The sequence below is a fragment of the Polypterus senegalus genome, chromosome 2 (assembly GCF_016835505.1).
Source record: "Polypterus senegalus isolate Bchr_013 chromosome 2, ASM1683550v1, whole genome shotgun sequence".
NCBI classification, from domain to species: domain Eukaryota; kingdom Metazoa; phylum Chordata; class Cladistia; order Polypteriformes; family Polypteridae; genus Polypterus; species Polypterus senegalus.
In genome coordinates, this window is record NC_053155.1 from 73,484,491 (window position 1) to 73,504,558 (window position 20,068).

Genomic DNA, 20,068 nt, shown 5'->3' on the forward strand with positions numbered 1-20,068 from the left:
ACATGGTTTCCACACAAAGAGAATACAATACATTAAAATAATTCAAACATAATTCCCATATATTCTTTCTAAGAGAATTCCCACACAATTTTTATATATAGTATGCTACCGTGGCTGTTCATTTGTCTGTCCAGGATTTTAAATCACCTGTTGCTCGCAAACCATTTGAACTATTGACCTGAAATTTGGTACACATAAACTATTAGACGTCTACTATTCACTTTTGGGGTGATGATTGACCTCCAAGGTTATTCCTCTTTTTATTTTTCGTTTATTGTAAAATCAACTCTCGCAGCGTCTAGCAGGGCGGCCGTGCGGCGCATGTGTACTGCTGCCATTCTCATCCCTGCCACCTTCACCATCACTTCCCCTACCTCTTCAAATCTTAAGTCTTCAGTCCACCTCAAGAATTATTTAAGTGCCAGATTAAGTGAAAAATGAAAGAAAACGCATTAAGTAATTGCTACACAAACACTGACTTACCCAGTTTTAACACGAAAAGATGCCAACGAAGGAAAAGAAGAAGCAGACCGCTAGGGTGGAGAAAAGAAGAGCTGCTCAGGAAGCAGCAAGCGAATCAACCTCTAAGCCAACGAATGCTAACAGTGTCTGTTCACTTGGCATTATTTTAAAGGTTATTTTAAAATGACAGAAGTCAAGAACATAAATAAGGAAATCTATGTCTACATATGCTGCGATAAAACAGATGCTCGCCTTTGCCTTCTCATCCAGTGGATTCTCTGGTAACTTTTTCCACTCTGCAACTAACTGCACAATTCTGCCGAAGGGGCCAGTAAGTGCTCTGTGCCATGCTAGGCAAGTGAATTCAGGTCAACACCATTTACTTCTACAGAGACAAACCTCAGAAAATGCACATCAATATTAAATACAGAATTTCAAATATAGAAACATTTAGGTTAGATGGTTACATAGAATAACTCTTTAAACTGATTAACATAATGTTTATGGGTTAATTAGACCTTGTCTAAACAGACTACATCTTGTTATTTTATATAGCAGATCAAAAAGCCTTGAGGGTAATAGTTCATGATTATTAAATCAAGCTAATCTTTTATCCTGGCTTCCTTCTGCATTTTGCATTTACAGCATCTTGGACATTAGGTTTGTTCCTCTTTTTCTTTTCCCATGGCTTCCACACTATGGGCAGTGCTTATAGGGATAACAAAGCTAATAGCCAAGATTTCAGATAAACAGTAACCAATATAACTTAGTACTGTACAATGAAGTTAAACATGTGGTGTTTGCATTACATTTAAGCTTTCTAAAAGAATCCAATGCTGCAACATTCTTTAACTTTTGCATTAAATTAATTTGTAAATTTTGAAGTCAGACTCACTAATCCCAATAGTTTAAAGGTTTTGTGTCTTCTTCAAGTTAGTTTTATTCTTTTCCAAACCAGCTGCAGCAGCAGAAGCATGAAGCAGCCATTCTTCTCCAGTGATGCTTAGGGTTATGTGATGGTAAAAAATGGTAAATGGCCTGTATTTGATATAGCGCCTAACTAGAGTTCAAGAACCCCCCTAGGCGCTTTACAACACAACAGTCATTCACCCATTCACACACACATTCATACGCTGGTGATGATAAGCTACTATGTAGCCACAGCTGCCCTGGGGCACACTGACAGAAGTGAGGCTGCCGAACACTGGCGCCACCAATCCTTCCGACCACCACCAGCAGGCAAGGTAGGTTAAGTGTCTTGCCCAAGGACACAACAGCTGCATTCTCATGCCGTAAATAACCTTACCTTCCATCTTTTGTGTCATTTAGATCAAGACATGTGCGGAAAAAAATCAATAGTGAATGTGGATATTTTATGTAAGCACCTAGCAAATAGTTCGGAGCATACTTTAAAAAAAAATATTTTTAGAGTAACAGCATACCAGCTGAAGTGAAGTGGAAAATATTGGCTTGTATTTAGAGCAGCACACAATCATTATTTTCCTGGTAAAAGATAGATTGAACTTGAAAGTTTGTAAAAATTAAAATTTACAAATCTTTCTTGTTAAAATCGTGTATTGGATAGTGTCATTTTATGACTTTAGTTTACTTTCTGCTCAGATACAGTATTTTATTAGTTCTGATTATTCTTTGGTATTGATAATGCTTCAAAAGCTTAAATCTACTGTATGAGAAAGATCCTCAGTTTATGGATTCATTAGAATTAAAATAAAAAAATTCACTCAAAAGGTAAAGGTTTTATGAAAAAACGATTTAAAATGTATTTGTATTATTTGACAGTGACTATCAGTATAAAGATAAGTAAGATACTTAGAATTAGTAGTAATTTATCAGAATAAACAATACAAAATATGTTTACATGTGAATGTGAACCAGTATTCAGAATAACAACAACTGCATCAAAAACATAATTAAACAGTAATAAGTTTATTTTGGAGATCACCAATTGTCATGGCCAGTCCTATTTCTTTGAAAACTGAATTTTTTCAAGTTTGTTCATTTTGGGACTGCAATGTGTAATATTTTTATTGATGATAAAGTATTGTATATTTCTTGTAGCATTGTTTGAATAAATATACGTTTGCATGACAGTGTACATAGCACATGTTTATGTGCAAATGAAGCAGAGCATTAAGCTGAAGCCATATGTAAGTAGCACATTATAGTAACACAGTGAACTGAAAAACACTCACATGAAATTAAATGTTCAAATCGCATCTAGAGAGGAACTAGTTGTGGCAGCTCATGTGGTCACAGGGTATACCTGTCCTTAATTCTCTCCTCAGCCTGATTATCATAGCATCTGTTTATTACAGGTTCATTACTGTCATGTGTGCAGAGTTACAGGTTTGCTTTTTTTTTGTTAATATTATTCTGCCATCACAGATGTTATTCACCTTATAAATCTGTTGTAGATAAGGAGGCAATAAATATGCTTCAATCGCATGTTGTTTGTAAAGCTGTTGGATTTTTGAGGGTCATGCTTTCTTTCATACATTATGTGTATTGACTGCTTTGTGTTTGGAAATTGTTTCAACTTTTTAAAAGAGAGAGCGCTGCTAAGTTGCATTCAGGTCAGGTCTGGTTGGGGAGCATGCAGTGGTACAGCATGTTGCTGCACCCACTACACACCGAAACAGATCGGGATCCCAGTTGGTAACCCCCAAGGCAGACAAGCGGTCCAGTTCTACCCTCCAGAAGTGACCATCTATCTGCTCCAACCATGTGGTCGTCCCTTTGGCCCTGGTCCAGCTGCACAGGTGTTCAACAATGAGTACCATGTGAGCCGGATCACCCTTGAGGAATCACGCCACATGGCCTTAGTGCCATAACTTACACTCCCTCACAATTTAGGTAATGTGTCTTATTCGGGACTCCATGAGCAACCTCTCCTTCGACATAAAGTCAAACCATTACCACCAAGGACTCTCCAAAGAAACACAGTACTGAAGTAGTCCAGTCTTCGTCCCAGGTCACTGGATAGCTTCCATGTCTTACAGCCATATAGCAAAATAGGAAGCACCAGTACTCCAAAGACTTGGACCTTTGTCCTTTTGCATTGATACTGGGAACATCAGACACCCCTTTACAGCAACCTCATGACCCCCCCATGCTCTCCCAATCCGTCTACAGACTTCATCAGAAGAGTCTCCAGAGACATGATTGTTGCTGCCAAGGTAAGTAAGTAGATGAGGTTGATACACTTTACACAGACAGACACACTGCTGATAGGTGTGTCCAAGAGGTCATTAATGGCCTGGATTGTGGTTTTTATCCAGGACACTTGCAAGCACAGATATTCAGACTCCTCACTCAGTCTCTTGAGAGCCCAGATCAGACCCTCTATTGACTCCACAGAGATCACAGCATCATCGGCAAAGTCAAGATCAGTGAATTTTTCTTAACCAATAGATGCCGCAGAACCTCACGACCGTGTCCAACACTCAGTCCATTGAACAAAGTAGGAGCCAAAATCACACCCCTGATGAACCCCAGAATCAACTGCCCCCAGTGTATAGACTGGTCATGATATCCAGCAACCTTGGGGGATTCCATGAAGTCTCAGGATGTCCCACAGGGCAGCTCAATCAACTGAGTCAAACGCTTTATGAAAATCTACAAAGGCTACAAAGAAACTCTGCATATATTTGCATTTGTGCTCGAATACAACCCTTAGTGCTAGGATGTGATCAATGGAAGACTTCTTAGACGTAAATCCAGACTGCTGTCGATGAGCAAGTGATCACAGATCTTATTGACCCTAGTGAGAACCTTACCCGGCACCAAGAGCAGTATGTGCTGCAATCCAGGTGATCACCCTTCCCGTTCCAGATAGGGATGATGAGTCCCATTTTCAAGTCAATTGGGATGATGCCTGTCTCCCAAATTGAAGCAAAGATTGTGCAAAACCAAGAGGATAGCCTTATCACCAACCTGGAGAAGTTCACCCCAGATACCACAGATCCCTGAAGACTTCCCTACCTTCAGTTGGGTCATCAGCTGTGCAATCTCAGTGAGATTGGGTGGCTCATGGCTAATTGGAGGATCAACCTCAAGAACCGTGAACCCAGAGATGCCTAACGTCCTGTCCAGAGGATCCGCTTTTAACAGCTGCTCAAAGTAGCAGGCCCAGTGGGTCACAACTTCAGCATCATCCATAAGGACTGTTCCATCACCTGCCCTGACTGCAACTCTCCAAAAATCAGATTCAGATCTACATAATGCTTTGATTCCTCTGTAAGCAGGATGTGGGTCACTAGACCACAGATTCCTCTAACAAACACCTCCTTATCTGCCTTCATAGCCATCCTTCTCAGTTCCCGGTACAGACTGGAGTTACCATCAAGCTGTGCACTGTGACTCCTCTAGATGATATCCGTGGTGCCCTGTGAGATGAAATACCTCATTCTGGGAACACCAGCAACACCAACACAACCCTCAGCAACCTTCAGGGTCTTGTCTCGGAATGTGTCCCACATCACATTAGGTTCGGCAGTCACACCCAAGTATACGTTCCAAACACAAACTGTGTGCAAACTCGTTAGAAACAGCCTGATCTTGGAGTCTGGCCAGGTCAGCCTCATTCTCCTGGATCTTCAGAGTAGCAACATTCTGTGATCAGAATTTATGAACTGGGCACATCTGTAGATCCTGCAATTCTGTAGGATCCTCCAGCATCTGCCCATGAGAATGTTATTGATCTCCTTCACCGCACCACTGACCGCAGACCCTGACCTTTTACAAAGTCAAGGAACATGGAGCCACTTTCATCACAGTCGCCAGGCACATGGGGACCGACATAATACGCATAGCCAGCCCTGTCAGTGGTCACAATGAAGGCACCCATGACCAGAGGAGTGGCACCCATCAACCACCAAGTGCATAGCTGTGAATGGAATGTCTCCCTCACCGACACATCACTCACCACGGTCAGAGCATACACTGAGACAACAGACAAGGCACCCAGAGAGTGCCTTAAACTCCATCTCATAATATTCTTGTTGAAAGGGATGACACTGGACACCATCAGAAGGTGCCAGATGGCAAGTATGACAGCCATCAGAGTGACAGACCAGTAAATGGTGTATCCACCTACAGAGATCTGACCAGTCTCAAGTCTGCACACCTCAGAGAGTGCCACCACTGAAATGCATAGTTTATGAAACTCCTCCAACAGCAGAGGAAGATGTTCATCATGCCAAAGAGACAAGACGTTCCATGTGCCTACCTGGATGGGCCGCCTCAAATTGGGACCCAAGTGCTGCCATACAGAGGACGAAGCCTCAGCACTGCACCAGTTCCAACCCCCAACAAGCCTGACCTAACTGGCTGTCTGGTGGTTTTAGCTGTTCCAGGGATGAGGTTCCCAAGGGCTTCCCCCATCCCCTTCATAATGCAGACAGATCCCTCTCAAATAGATTAAAATCCATCCATCCATTATCCAACCCGCTATATCCTAACGCAGGGTCACAAGGGTCTGCTGGAGCCAAACCCAGCCAACACAGGGAGCAAGGTAGGACCAAACCCCGGGCAGGGCACACACACACATTCTACATAAAAAGTCTCCAGTTAATTATTTATTTTTCATTTTGTTTTATTGATTTTAAGTACTTCATTACAGCACATACAATGAAAATCACTATATTTCATCTTACTTAAATAAGACCAGGTACCCCCTTTCTCTTAACCACCCATAGAGTGGAGAAAGAAAAGGATTTAATATAAAATAATCACTTAGATGTATGTACTTAATATTCTAAAGGTTAGCAATGGTTCAACATGAGTATTTGATTCAGGAGACAATTAATACATGCCTGCTAGATTCTTATGAACCTTTAAAATGTTCATCATAAAGATGTCAAAATGGACACATTTTCCTATTGATTTTTGGTAAATGAGTCAGGATCAGTTGTGTGAGATTAGTTGGTATGCCAGCAGTTATCATTACAGTTATCATAATAGATTGCTCATTAAGAGGTGCTATCCTAATAAAGTGATACATTTTTAATCGTCATTCAGAACCTAAACTCTCTCATAGCTGCATCAAAGCATTCATAGCCACATTTGGAGCATTCACATTGCATCTAAGACAATGCCAATTGTGAACAGGTTCTAGGTTTTTATGAGGCAGTCTACCCAGAAAAAGTTAAGTGTTGGAATTATTCTGAAGCTGTGAAAGAAATATAAATAAACAAAGATTGTCTTCACTCATCTAGATTAATAATGTAATTGTTGTTTAGTTCTTCTTATAGCAATCTAAAATAAGAATAGAAAGCATTATGTTTTGCTATGTTTTAATAAAAATACTGAGATATTATTATTATTTGGTTATTTTGAAAATCAATTAGATTAAGGATATTTAATTCAGTTTTTGTGCCTACACTTGACCAGTATTATTCAGTTTGTGTAGGTCTACAGTGGCATGGTGGTTTATTAGTCAGCGCTGCTGCCTCCTAACGTGTAGTCTGTCTCTTCTCCCTGTGTCTTTGTGTTTCTCACATCCCAAAGACGAGCATGTTAAGTTTATTGGTTACTTTAAATTGTCTGTGAGTGAGAATGCAGCCTGTGATGAACTGCTGCCTCTTCCAGAAATGGTTCCTGCCTCGCATCAAATAATGCTGGAATTTGTACTGACACCCTTCGGCTCTGTTCTATTTTAGCAGGCGCTGTAAGTGGATGGACAGTGTAGGTCTAGTTCACTGCTACCACATTGTAAATAGTCCCATGTCAAATGTCAGTGAGAGTGACACTGAATCAGATTACTTTGCTGCTAAACTTGGTATCCAATAAGTGGGTAAGGTTTGCTTGAATTCTGGGTAATAGTTTATTGCATTTTTGTGATGAAACCAGGAAAGATGATGAAAGATAATGTCATATTGAAGGGACTAGGTTTAAAGGTATAATGTAATTTCTATTTGATGTTTATTGATTTGCTTGGGAGTGACAGCAATATCATGCTAAAAGTAGAAGAACATTCTCAAAGTTAAAGTTGTTGGTTTTGTTTTTTTAATGCTGCCTTGTTATCAAAAATTATTGTGCCTCGGACTGCATTTTGCTTTTGTAGCTCTGTTGGTTTGTGTTCTTTTTATATAACATAAACTTCCTCATGTTTGATAATGAGACATCTCTTTTTTTGTTCTCAACGTGAACTTCATTATTCATTTCTTAGTCTAGTTAAATGTGTACTATTTTTTACACATTTTGCTACAAGGTGAGAAATACTTGTTACACACAGCTATTGAAAAAATGCAACTTTTCAGGGTAAAGGTGAAATTGCATAGCAAGACTGAAAGGACAGCAGCAGAAGTGAATTGTGAGTTGAGTGCAGACACAAAAACAAAGCTGTCTGATTTCTCACAATTAGCATTTGCAATGGACATATCCCTATTTATTATGGCTAAGGTGAATGAAAATATGATTATACAGCAAGGGAAGAAGTCTGCAACAGTCTTACAACTGTTCCAGATTTATTTTCTGTTAATTTGTTGGTATCTGTCTGTGCTATACAGACATTTTTATTTTTCTTTCCTCTGTTTTCTTTCATTTAGGTTTGTTTCTGATTCATGTATTCTAGTCATTTAATGGACAGCATCAGTGATAGTGACAGTCTATCTAACTCCTGCCTCTCAACGCTTTAGCCCCTAGTGAATATAACATATAAACAGCTTCTTCTTCAGAAGCTGGCTGACTCAGTGCAGGTGTTTTCCTAGTGTAACACTTAGATACAGATGGTGTCAGCAGGTGTATGAAATATGACATTAAAATTCAGATTATTGCAGACAACAGCAAGGTTCACTTCCTTGTAGTGTTGCCAGTCTTCTGCATGTAAGCACATTGTGGCTAAAAATAATCCTACTTGTCAGGTGCCAAGTTAGAAGTCAGGAACATTTTCATTCATTTGTGCATTTGGTTTATTCTAGTAGGAGCACAGGAGGCAGGCAGAGCCTGTCATATTAGCATTGGAAGTGACCGTGGGCACAATGGTAGGGATACAATATCAATTAATCCAAGCAGGTGCTGCAGTGGTAGCGCTTCTGCCTCACAGTAAGGAGATCGTCGGCTCACTTTCCAGGTCCTCCCTGTGTGGAGAGTGCTTTGAATAGTGAGAAACGCGAGCTCTATAAATGTAAGGAATTATTATTATTCTTATTAAGTAACTTGTAGCTACTAAAAACTCTTACCATTACTTTGCCAATTTGCAAAAGTTCATTCAGTTGTGCTGTGTGCTCTCAGGGATATCATGTGACTATATTCTGTGAAAATACATTGAAGTGTTCTTATGTAATAGTTGTTTTTTTAATGCATTGTCTTCCATTTTCCTCAATACTCCCTTATTTATATAGGTAAAGTGTGATTCTTCATTGGAATTGTTACTTTTACAATTCATGGTTATTTTAGGACTTGATAAAAATTCTTTATTACCAAATTATTCATTCATTAAAGATTCCTGATTCATTCAGTTTTATTTGGTTACACTAATTATTAAAAAAAAAGCACAAGGGAGAGATGTGATCACATTAAGTGGAGATTAGAAATGTTTTGTGACATCATTTTGTTTTTTCCACCAGTAAATTGTAGGGTAGGAAGGCAGTTCCATTAAAAAAAAAAAATCATTGCCTTGCATGGTGTGTGATAGATAGATAGATAGATAGTGTATTCTAGTTAATGACATTATAATTTGAGACAAGTGTTCAACCCTCCTATAATAATAAAGAGAAAAAAGGGTTATTTTTAAACTTTGCAAGACTTAAAATTGTTTAAATTATGAAAATACAGTATAGCAGTTTAGCAATGCCTGCAGCTGTAGTTCTTGCCTGCATTCCGAGGCCTGGTCTTGAAGGAAGACTGTTCTTTCATCATATTATTTATATGTTGTTCTTACTTATGCCCTATCTGTATGATATGAATATGAATGCAGTGGATAACTACATCTTTATCTCTCCTTCTTCTCCCAGTATTTTTATGTTGTTGTTTTACATTACATTATACTACTGATCACATTTACAAATGCTGGGCCTCATGCAACAAAATGTATACAAAAATGTGTCAAGTAAAAAAAAAACTTGCAATTAGCACCTCTGTTAATGTTATAAATTTGCCTGGAAAAACAAAATTTACTATCACTTTTCCACCACTAGGAATTATTTAAAGAAAAACTAACACAGAATTTGATTTTACAATGGAATTACCTACTTATAAGCTGGGCAAAAATCACAGTCCAGTCAAAAGATCAAATTAAGAAGTGTGGCAGAATGTGAACTCAGAGGTTATGTTTAATGCCCATTTCGAGTCACTCCTAGCCCTTCACTGAACTGTAAACTGAAAGTTTAGTGGCTTTGACTGTCTCACTAAAACTAAACACATTTCCACCTGTGGAAAATGAAAGTAATGAATATATCATGTGTTGTTTCATAATGTCTGAAAGTGTCTTTCACTTTGTTCTCATTGTAATATATTTTCTGTCCGTCTTTTTTCTAACCTCTGTATCCAGTTCAGTATCATTGAGAGCTAGTGCCTATCCAGGAAGGGATGGTTTCCAGGTGGTACCAAGTGCAAGTGGAGTATCTGTTCATTGCAGAGCAGCATGTATTTGCCTCCACTCACACCATTCTATTTTGGACTTGTCTATTAATTCGACAGCTAGAGGAGTGCGTGTGTGTGTACGTACATGTGGGAGGAACATACAGTTTCTGCACAGGCAGTTCTTGGGCCCAGGATTTGAACACAGGACCCTGGAGCTGTGAGACAGCAGTCGTATAGCAAAACATCCAGTAGTATAACAAAATGTTAGTTTTGTGCTATTTTCAAAAAGCTGCCTCTTACGTTGAAAGATAGTGTGGCTTAGCTATTAGAGTACTGAACTTGAAAACACAAGATTATCACTTCAGTCTCATCACTGATTGATCCTAAATAGGTCACTTAACCTGCCTGTACGCCAGTTGTACAAAATGTTTGCAAATAGTTGTAACATATCCCAGTTTTCAGAGTCTCCTTAGGGTGAAAGGTATAAACCATATAATTACATATAGTCACAGAAAAATAGACATTGTTGAATAAAAAGAGTTAAAGAAACATCTGATAACAGAGATGTAGATTTCAGAACCAGAACCCTTGTGGATTTAAGATTGTCCTGTAGGTCCACAAGTACAATGCAATAGTATGAAACTTGTGTGATTTTAAAGAACCTGGTACGAACAATAAGGCTTCTTTGAAGGAAGTACTGCACTTCACTTTTATATTCTGGGTTCTGCTTTATTGACAGAAGGAATTTGCTGTATCTGTTTCAAGAAAACATTAGTGGTTCAAGGAAATGTTTCCAACTTCATAAACGTGTATGGTTTACAAACACAAGAACGTCAAATGAGTATTGCCTTTGGCATTAATAATTTATTTGTAACATTTCAGCTTTTTCTTGTGACTCGTCTTGTTATTAAAGGATCTTCAGTCTACATTGTGTGCTGCTTCTGCCTTGTATTCTGTACGTACATGTTCACATTGGGATTGTGCTCATTGTGACAGATTTTATATAAAAAATAACACTGATTAATCCATTTTTGGGGTGCCAAAAACATTTCCTGGCAAGAGCAAGTGCAAAAAGGAAACCAACCAAGGACAGTCCACTATCTAAAATAAAGATTTGTTGAATGACTAATTGGTTGTTTCTTTAAAACTTGAATTTCAGCACATTTGTTTCGTTTTTTGACCAAATATTGCTTGGTATTTTAGGAGCACTCAAAACATGTACCGGTATACTGTATAGTTTTTACTTGCTATATCCAAAACATATTGGGTGCCAGTATATCATGAAAAAATGGTCCCTCCAGTTTAACTCTTTCTCTATTGTAATTCAAAAGAATCTTCCAGAAAATTCTCTCCAACTTCCATTTGTCTTCACACTAAAGTGTAGTTATGGCAAGAAAGCTCATCCTTTGTACACTGAAGGTATCTGGTGTGATTTGTGCCTAACATTCGAAACCGAGTTCAAATGTTTTATATACATCACAGTAAACAATAATTAGCAGATCTTGTACCAGACAGAGCTGAAATGTGGTTCATTTGTATGGAGGTTGTACCTGGCAGTAGACATCCATGGTATTTCAAAAGGAGTCGGCAGTCTACCAGTTCATTCACTCCTTACTTTTTAATGATATAAAAATAAATTGTAAGGAGAAGCACTCCATCATTCCATTCAAGAGAAGCTTGTACATTTCCCACGCTGAGCAAGATGTTAGTCAGCCAGTTCACTATTTACCACCAATCTCTGCTCCAACCAGGACACGCTGCTGCTTGCCAGTGCTATAAAAGCCCTGACTGCCCTCAAAGCATATTTGTCCATAGTCAATGAGATAGCTTGGCATTTTTCTTCTCTTTTTTATTTCTGGCTTCAGGGTCACAGAATGGTCTGTGAAGCTTTGTGAGTGAGGAAGCCAAAGATATGTATTCCCATCAGCATGATATTTTAGTTTTGTATTTACCCAGGCTTTGATGCAGTACAAAATTTATATAGCTAGCGGTTATTAGAGTTGCTTTTGCTTTTCTTTCAGCTCAAACCAGTCTGGCCATTCTCCTCTGGCATCAACAAGGCATTTTCGCCCAGAGAACTGCAGCTCACTGGATATTTTCCCTTTTTCAGACCATTCTCTATAAAGCCTAGAGATGGTCATGCATGAGAATCTTAGTAGATCAGCAGCTTATGGAATACTCAGACCAGCCCATCTTGCACCAACAACCATGCCATGTTCAAAGTCACTTAAATCACCTTTCTTGCCAATTTTGATGCTCGATTTGAACTTCAGAAGGTCATCTTGACAATGTCTACATGCCTAAATGCATTGAGTTGCTGCCAGGTGATTGGCTGATTAGATATTTGCATTAACAAGCAGTTAGACAGGTAGGTATACCTAATAGTATGGCTGGCGAGTGTATATATTTGCAAGGGAAAGTCAATAAGCATCTGCATTTTTGTGATAATTTTGTTTAGTTTAGCTTTACAGCTTTCACCACACATTTGGAATCATGGTTTGTCTCTAGGCACCATGGTAGAGTTTTGGCCCTAATTAATCAGTATCTCTTGTTTTCTAGGAGTAAACATGGCAAGCATGATCTGCTTTTTATAGGCTGAAAGTGTACCAGAGACTGAGAGTAGCCCCCTAGTATTATTGTGTTTTATACTCAGTTTATTTATAGGAGTATAAAGTTTATTAAATACACAGCCCTGTTCTTCTATCTCATGCTGTTTTAGTTGAACAAAATCACAAAAAAAGTGTAGAAAGTGTGGATCAACGGGGCACATACAGCCGTCCTAACCCGACACAAATAGGCAGGACACAAGATTCTCCACATAGCACACATTTATTTACAGATGGGGAAGCGCTTTCTTCACTCCCCACAAGAGCACAGTCCTTTTCCTTTCTTCTCTTTCTCCGTCTTTTCTCCTCCTCCACTCCTCTCCCGGTAAGCTTTGTCCACTTCCTTTTATTCAGCGCCTGGGAGTGCTTAAGGTGGCCTTTCAGCATTACCTGGTATCATTCACAGATGTGGCACAAGTCCACTGTAGGGCTCTATAGCTCCACCTGGCAACCCCCATGGAACCCAACAGGGTTGTACCAACTCCCTGCGGGCCTTGAGGGCCAGGACAAGGCCGCCCATCACAAAAGATTCAGTTTTTCCATTCTTCTATTATCCAAACTCAATCCAGTTGATAAAGAAAGTGATTTTTGCTTTCCTAAAAGAGATTTACACAACACTTATTCATTTGTCAACATTCTTTTGATGTCATAGTAGAAGTACCCAAGTTTCTAGAAGCCATATTCAGGTGCAAAAACTGAACAAATCCATTGCATCACTTGGCTATGGGACATTAGACGCAGACACCCTTGTGATTGAGAGAAGGCCTGTAATTAGGGCTAGCACTAAAGCTCTTCTTTTAAATTTAGAATGCAGTCTTACTGAAACACAAATGCCTAGTTCAGGAAAAGGGCACTTGAGGTAGACCAGATATTAAGTGCAGCTCTAAATTTGAGGTGTATTGACATTTATCAACATAGTATGCTGAAACAGGCTCCTGACTGCATTCATTGCACAGTCACTGAGCCTCCAAACTCCTTTGAGCTTTATGTCTTCGATTACTGAATTCTCATTTATTTTTTTGACCAAGTCTTTCTGTGTTGCTTGTAATCAAACATTTTTGCCTGATTTTTGACTATCGAGTTGCAACATTTTGAGATGTTTAATTCTTTTTGTAGCCTGATATTTTCACAGAATTTGCATTACTGAATTAGCTTTTGTGTGTACTGTAGCTGTGTGTGACTTGTCAGTTTCTCAATGGTGAGTTGTCTGTCAAGCTGTTTACACTCTGGGTATAAAATATCATGTGACACCTTCTGTTTTGTGCCCAAGAGGATATTTGAATCTTTTTAATTAGTCTTAATTCACTATTGCACATCAGTTAAGAGGATCATGTTTTGCTATTTTTTAAAAAATGATGAATGTTGTATCTCAAATTATAGTTTATCATAAGTAGTCAGTGATTTGCAAAACTAAGTCAAATATTGCAACATCTTCAGCAGTTCAGATTTATAATGAATTTGTCATAATTCTCTTTTCCAGAACAACAGAAAGGAAACCAAAAAAGCTATCAGCCAGCTCCTGCTGCACACTGTTAAGAGAGGAGACAAGGTAAATGGATCTGATTGAGTAACTAGATCATTTATTTGTTAAAATTCAGATTAAACAGTAAATTAAGTATTTGTCATTTGCTTTTGTGAAAATTGTGTATTGGTAAAACTCTTTTTACTGAACAATTGATCAGAGAATATTTCACCTGTTTTCAGTTTCAAATCAAAATTCTTTCTTTTGTAATTTTCTTTTGCAATATTATGACCAAAGACAATCTGATCATCCATGTGAAACAGACAAAGAAAGCCAGACAATATCATTAAAGCACAACGTGCAGTATTGTGATGGCCCTCTTTCAGGTGTCAGACCACATGGTTGGCAGCCCGAATGTTTTTATTTCTTGGGAGGTTCGATTTGTTCGTCACTGCGTGGTCATGGCGTTTACTAGAGCTCATGTAAAGATCTACTGGAAGCTGGGAATTGCAAGGCCTTCTGCTTCACTGTACTGTAAAAATGCAATAGATACTGTAGAGGCAGAATTCATTTTATGAAATGAATTTAATATGTGGACATTAGTTTGAAAAATGTATAAACAGAATAACCTGAGACTTTATTATTTTTAATTTAAAAGTGTTATTGAGCATCATAAGATGTGCATCTGCATCCCTTTGTAAATTTACCGTGATGTACATGTCCTTTTTTTGGATTCTAAAACAATATGAAATGGTTTTCAACATGACAGGAATCGGTGAATGCCTAGTGACATTAATGAAAATTAATTTTGCATGCATCATAAAACTAAGTCAGTAAACATAAAAAACAAGGCATTTGTTGATGACAGTCACATGGATTTCACTGTTAAGCTCCTTAAGATTGTTTTGCTATTTCTGCACAAAGTACATCTATTATTTATTTAATTTATCTATATATTGATTGATTGATTGTATTAGTCTTCCTGTAAGTCTGGATCTTTGTTTTTTATGTTTCTGCATTTTTTTATGTTTCTGTTGGACTATGCCTCTGAATTTACAATTTAATAAAGTTTATCTAATAATATTCTAATCCTAAACATAAAAAAAAACAGAAAAGACTATGTTAAATACATTTTAATGCTAAAATCATATGCAAAGTGTTCAAAATGGAAGTTCAGATTTGTCAGATACACACAGTACAGTAAAATTTTTACTTGCATGTGTCTGACAGTCTGGAGATGGTAATAACATGATCAACAACAGACCAAAAAGAAGAGAATGAATACAACATCATATATTGAATACAACATGAGACAATATATAATAAACACACTTGAGCAGTTGTTAGTATTGTGGCTGCTAGAGGTGGAATAGATTAAGGAGGCTGTGCAGGATGGTTGGAGTCTACAATTATACTGTTAGCCTTTCTAAAATAGCAGGTGCTTTGAACTGTTCATGTGTTGCATGTTGATTAGCACATGCAAGTACAGTACACGATATGTGACAGCATTGAACCTGTGATCCTATGAACATATCCAGTATGCCCTGAACAGAAGGGAGCTGTGTGCCAGTTACATTTCCTGGTTACTGCATCAGCTTCTGTAGTGCTTTGCATCCCAGCCAGGGTTGATTCCTAGCTTGTCTTCTGGATAAGCATAAGCTCCTTGCAACTTTGAATTGGATGAAGCAGATTAAAAAAAAAGGAAGAATGATTTACAGATGTTTTGATTTTCTTGGTTAATTTTTTCCAAAAAAAGAATGATGAATAGTGAATTTATTGCTTCAATTTTCTCTCATAGAAAATAAAATAGAAATTTACTTCTTAGCTGGATAGGGAATTTAAAGAAACAATAAATGAGTGATTTCTGCTCTATTAACAATATTCCATACTCTGGTTATTTTTTTTAAATAAGTTAATGTAACCTTATATTTGGATTAAGGAGTTTAATCAATGGATGAATGGATGAACAACATTAAGATCTAAACCAAGTTAGAATATCTCAAAGGCTCTTGGTTACAGTTATTTCTGTCACTGCCGTGGTCAGTCATGTACTTTTAGAATAAGGTACATACAGAACATAAATTCTTATACCAGCTTAATTCAATTCGAAGTCGGGTGTTCTGAGTATTAAACAACCCTAGACAGAACCCCAGTCTACTGCAAGGCACCCTCACGTTCACAGCCACACTCAAATGGCGGCAATTTGAAATTTCCAAACAATCTATAGCACCGTGTTTATTATTTAATGCTGAATTCTTGGGCTGTGGTAATTAATTTTTTAAGAGTCACATGTTAGCGTTTGTAACATACTGTATCAAATCCTCTGTTCTCAATTGACTCACTTGCCCAAAGTTTAATAAAGAGCAAATGTCTTAGGCCTCCTGGTTTAAATTATTCTATCTGTTTGTTACACATAGCCTCAAAGAATATGCAGTCATCTAAAATCCAATGGCTGTAAATCATGCATGTCATTTTCCATCCCACCCACACTTGCCTGCCCCTAGGCTGAGGTTTTTCACACATGGTTGTACACTTCTCCTATTATACCATCCTTTAGTCAGTTTACTGAATTTTCATCTTGAAGTCCAAAGATTGAGTTAATGCAGGCCTTCAAAATATTTACTGTAGTACCTCTATTTGACAGTGGTCTTCTGCGTTGACCCTGTTGACCCAATGCCCTCAATTCATTCTCCAATCTGAAACACCATGCCCTAGCTTGCCACTAACAGTCCTTTGCTGTCTCTGAGCATCTTTGGTCTCATTGTACCTTTCTGAGTATGCCTTAAGAGGGCAGGCACTCATCTGACCTTAGGTAGTTCTAATTGCCAACCTGCCTCCAGCACAGAGCAATTAAAGAACCTGAAATCACCTTCCTCACCGTTCAATCAGTGGATATCACCCTTGGCTGCACTCTGTTTCAACATATTGTGAAGATCAAAAATAATATGTCAGACTTTGTTGAAAGACCAGAAAACAAACTAAATGCATAAAGATCATAATTTATGACAGTTGGCATTTGGCCATATGTTCATGTATTCATATGATGCCAGCAGCATGACGGCCCATTCATAAGAAAAAAAAAAAGTCTTTGTGCACTGTAGTCTGCAGATTTGACCGATTGCATAGATCAGACACATTCAAATATAAATAATCTTCATTTGTATTTTTTGCAAAACCTATTTATTTAAATGTGGTGTTTGTTTTTTGAATACTTCTGCATTTTTTTCCTGTCATATTCATCTTTGACAGTTTTAGAGGTGCAGGTGGCGAGTCCTGCTTTTATTTATACAGTTCTTGGTACAATTTAATATTATTTTTGGCTGGTTCCTATTATTTAAAATCTCAATTTGAAAGCAAGTATCTCCATTGGGTTACAGTAGTGGAGATATATTGCTATCTGTGATCTGGAACAAATATGTTCTTAAAGATACAGAAGCACCAAACGATCCTGAAGCAGAATATTTAGTAGTTCCAAACCTAGCCAGCCAACATCTTGAAAATGTGTTTGTTAAATACATGTGGTATATGTTAAAACATTTTAAATGGAATTACATGGAAAAATTATAAAGATATATCGCTAATGCTTACTTTTAGAGCAATTATTTGTGATCACTGGCACCCATTTGGGGACTGATTACTGACAGCCACTATTGTTAGTGTTATTTGTTTTTATATACTTATCATGGGAATAAAATCTATTTTTTAATTTTTTGTCTCATCTCAGGAAATAGATGTCGACTTGGAAAACTGTGCTGTATGTATTGAAACCTATAAGCCTAAAGATGTTGTCAGAATTCTTCCTTGCAAGTAAGTATATATTTTTTTTTTTTAAATGACACTTGTCATTGTTAACAATAGTAGGACAAGATGATCTAAAGTGATTCTTGGTAATGCCTACTTGTCATTGTAGCCGGCAGAAACAACATTGTGTCTTGCATGCCACACCAAATTTGCAGTACCTGACAAGACAAAACTAGAGGCCATTTATGACTAATGCTGCCTATCCCCTTTGTGATGTGCTTCCCTCAAGCAGGTTTAGTCACTGGCTCACTCCACCACAGTGTGCCGAGAGGAGCTACTATGAGACATCATCTTTACTGGCTATAACAAACATTAGCATATACAGTACACTGTGTAAAGAGTTTAGCGTCTTAACACTTGTGTTTTGATTTGCATTATGTGGTTACTGTTTCTGCACTATGTGTTTAGAGTAATTGTTTGGTGTTGCTGTAGCCAGTGGCTTACCTCTTCAGGGTTAATATCCTTCCTTCCTATCTATCTATTGTAAAAGTGAACGCTGTATAGCGCCCGACCCAACACAGATTGGACACGGGAGACACATGTAAAATAAACAAAACCTATTTATTTTCTTCCCCGTGTCCCACAGGCAATACACAGTCCCAAATAAAGCACACCAAGTACAACCAAGCACTCCTTTTCTCTCTCTGGCACCACCACTCCTCCCAGGTAACCTTGTCCTCCTCCACCCGACTCTGGCCCCTTTGTGATGGTCGCTGGCTCCTTTTATAGTTCCCCCGAAAGTGCTCCAGGTGCTTGATTACCGAGTTACGGCTGCACTTCCAGGTGTGATGTATGTGCTGCCCACACGGGCTCAGAAGTCCCAAACACAGCACCCCCTGGCAGTGCCTGCGGAACACAACAGGGCTGAACCCAACTAAAATTCCCAGGGAGCCCTATGGGAAACCAAGGCACTGCTCCAGCCGAGTGGTGGGGTTTGGGGGGTTGGGATGGCCATCTAGCGTCCAGGGGGAGGTATTGCAGAGTCCAGGGCTGCTCCCCCTGAATATAGTGTGCAGGAGCGCCCTGGCTGGGCATGGATTCCAGCCGCCTGCCACACTATCTATCTATCTATGTATGTATGTATGCAGAGTAATGCCAAGTAAAATGAAAATGATTCCATTCAAACAGGTCTGACTAAGAACACCTACACATATGACAGATAACATTTAAGAAGTTCATTGTTCATTTGTTGTCATCACTATGCATTACCATGAAATGACCTCCTTCAGCAGCACTTTCTCATTTCATCTCACACTAATACAAGTACCAAATGACAAACATGAAATTGCTGTCAGACAGAAAAGACTCCAGTGTGGACAATCATGGAGGGGAAACTGGATATATTGTGCCATAAATAAAAAGTAGTGAATGTTGGGTGAGTGACATGGTTTATTAAGTACAAAATAACATGTAAATAACTGAATGATTAAGATGAGTGTTAGACATTAAAACGGATTTTCTCTTTGACGTTAGTCATTAGTTAGATTTATGCCTAGCATGCATGAATGTTCACACTTTTAGTCACAAATACATTTATATATACTGTTTCTACGACATAAAACTTAAAAGCAATTGACTTACTTTAATGTTTGTCTATGAATGTTTCTGCAGCATTTATACTTAAATATAATAATAATAACAACTTGGAGTACCACAGTGTAAGTTTTTATTATATATTTAAATAAAGGGAGCAGCACAGTTCTTAAAACTGGGGTTAGACATAACCCGATCATTGCATGTTTGGAGTTTGCATACCCTAACCATGTCTGAGGATATTAGTTTGCTCTGACATCCTGGTAGAGGTATCTGTATGCACTACCAATCCACTGCAGAAGATTCAAAATCTCTTTTCAGGTTGGTACACTTACTCAGTTAAGTTCAAGTCCTTGATGCTGGTCTACAGAGTAGTTGAGGTCAATGGCTATATATTTGGAGACTCTTGTGAGGTGCTGTGCTCCTTATGACCACTCAGGTCTGGTGATGCCACCTCGATGTGGCATCAGATCTCAATCCTGGCTCTTTTCATGTGTAGCTTCTAGTGGTGCATTGCTCTGTTTTAGTTTAGAGCTCTTCAGTTGTGATAATCAGTTTTATAACATTGTCTTGTCACACTTGTTTCAAAACAGTACCCAGACTAATGTTTAATTGATTGTGTTGACCTCCTTTGTAAGTCGCTTTGGATAAATGTAAATCC

General features: G+C 38.3%; 1 protein-coding gene across 1 annotated transcript in view; it reads left to right on the forward strand.

Moving 5' to 3' along the window:
* The window catches only part of LOC120523037 (E3 ubiquitin-protein ligase RNF149-like), a 93,848-nt gene that overhangs the window by 59,348 nt on the left and 14,432 nt on the right, over positions 1–20,068 (forward strand). Inside the window, exons 3-4 of the mRNA XM_039743976.1 lie at positions 14,092–14,160; positions 17,798–17,880. Of these exons, the coding sequence (XP_039599910.1) occupies positions 14,092–14,160; positions 17,798–17,880 (152 nt within the window). The remainder of the gene's footprint in view (positions 1–14,091; positions 14,161–17,797; positions 17,881–20,068) is intronic.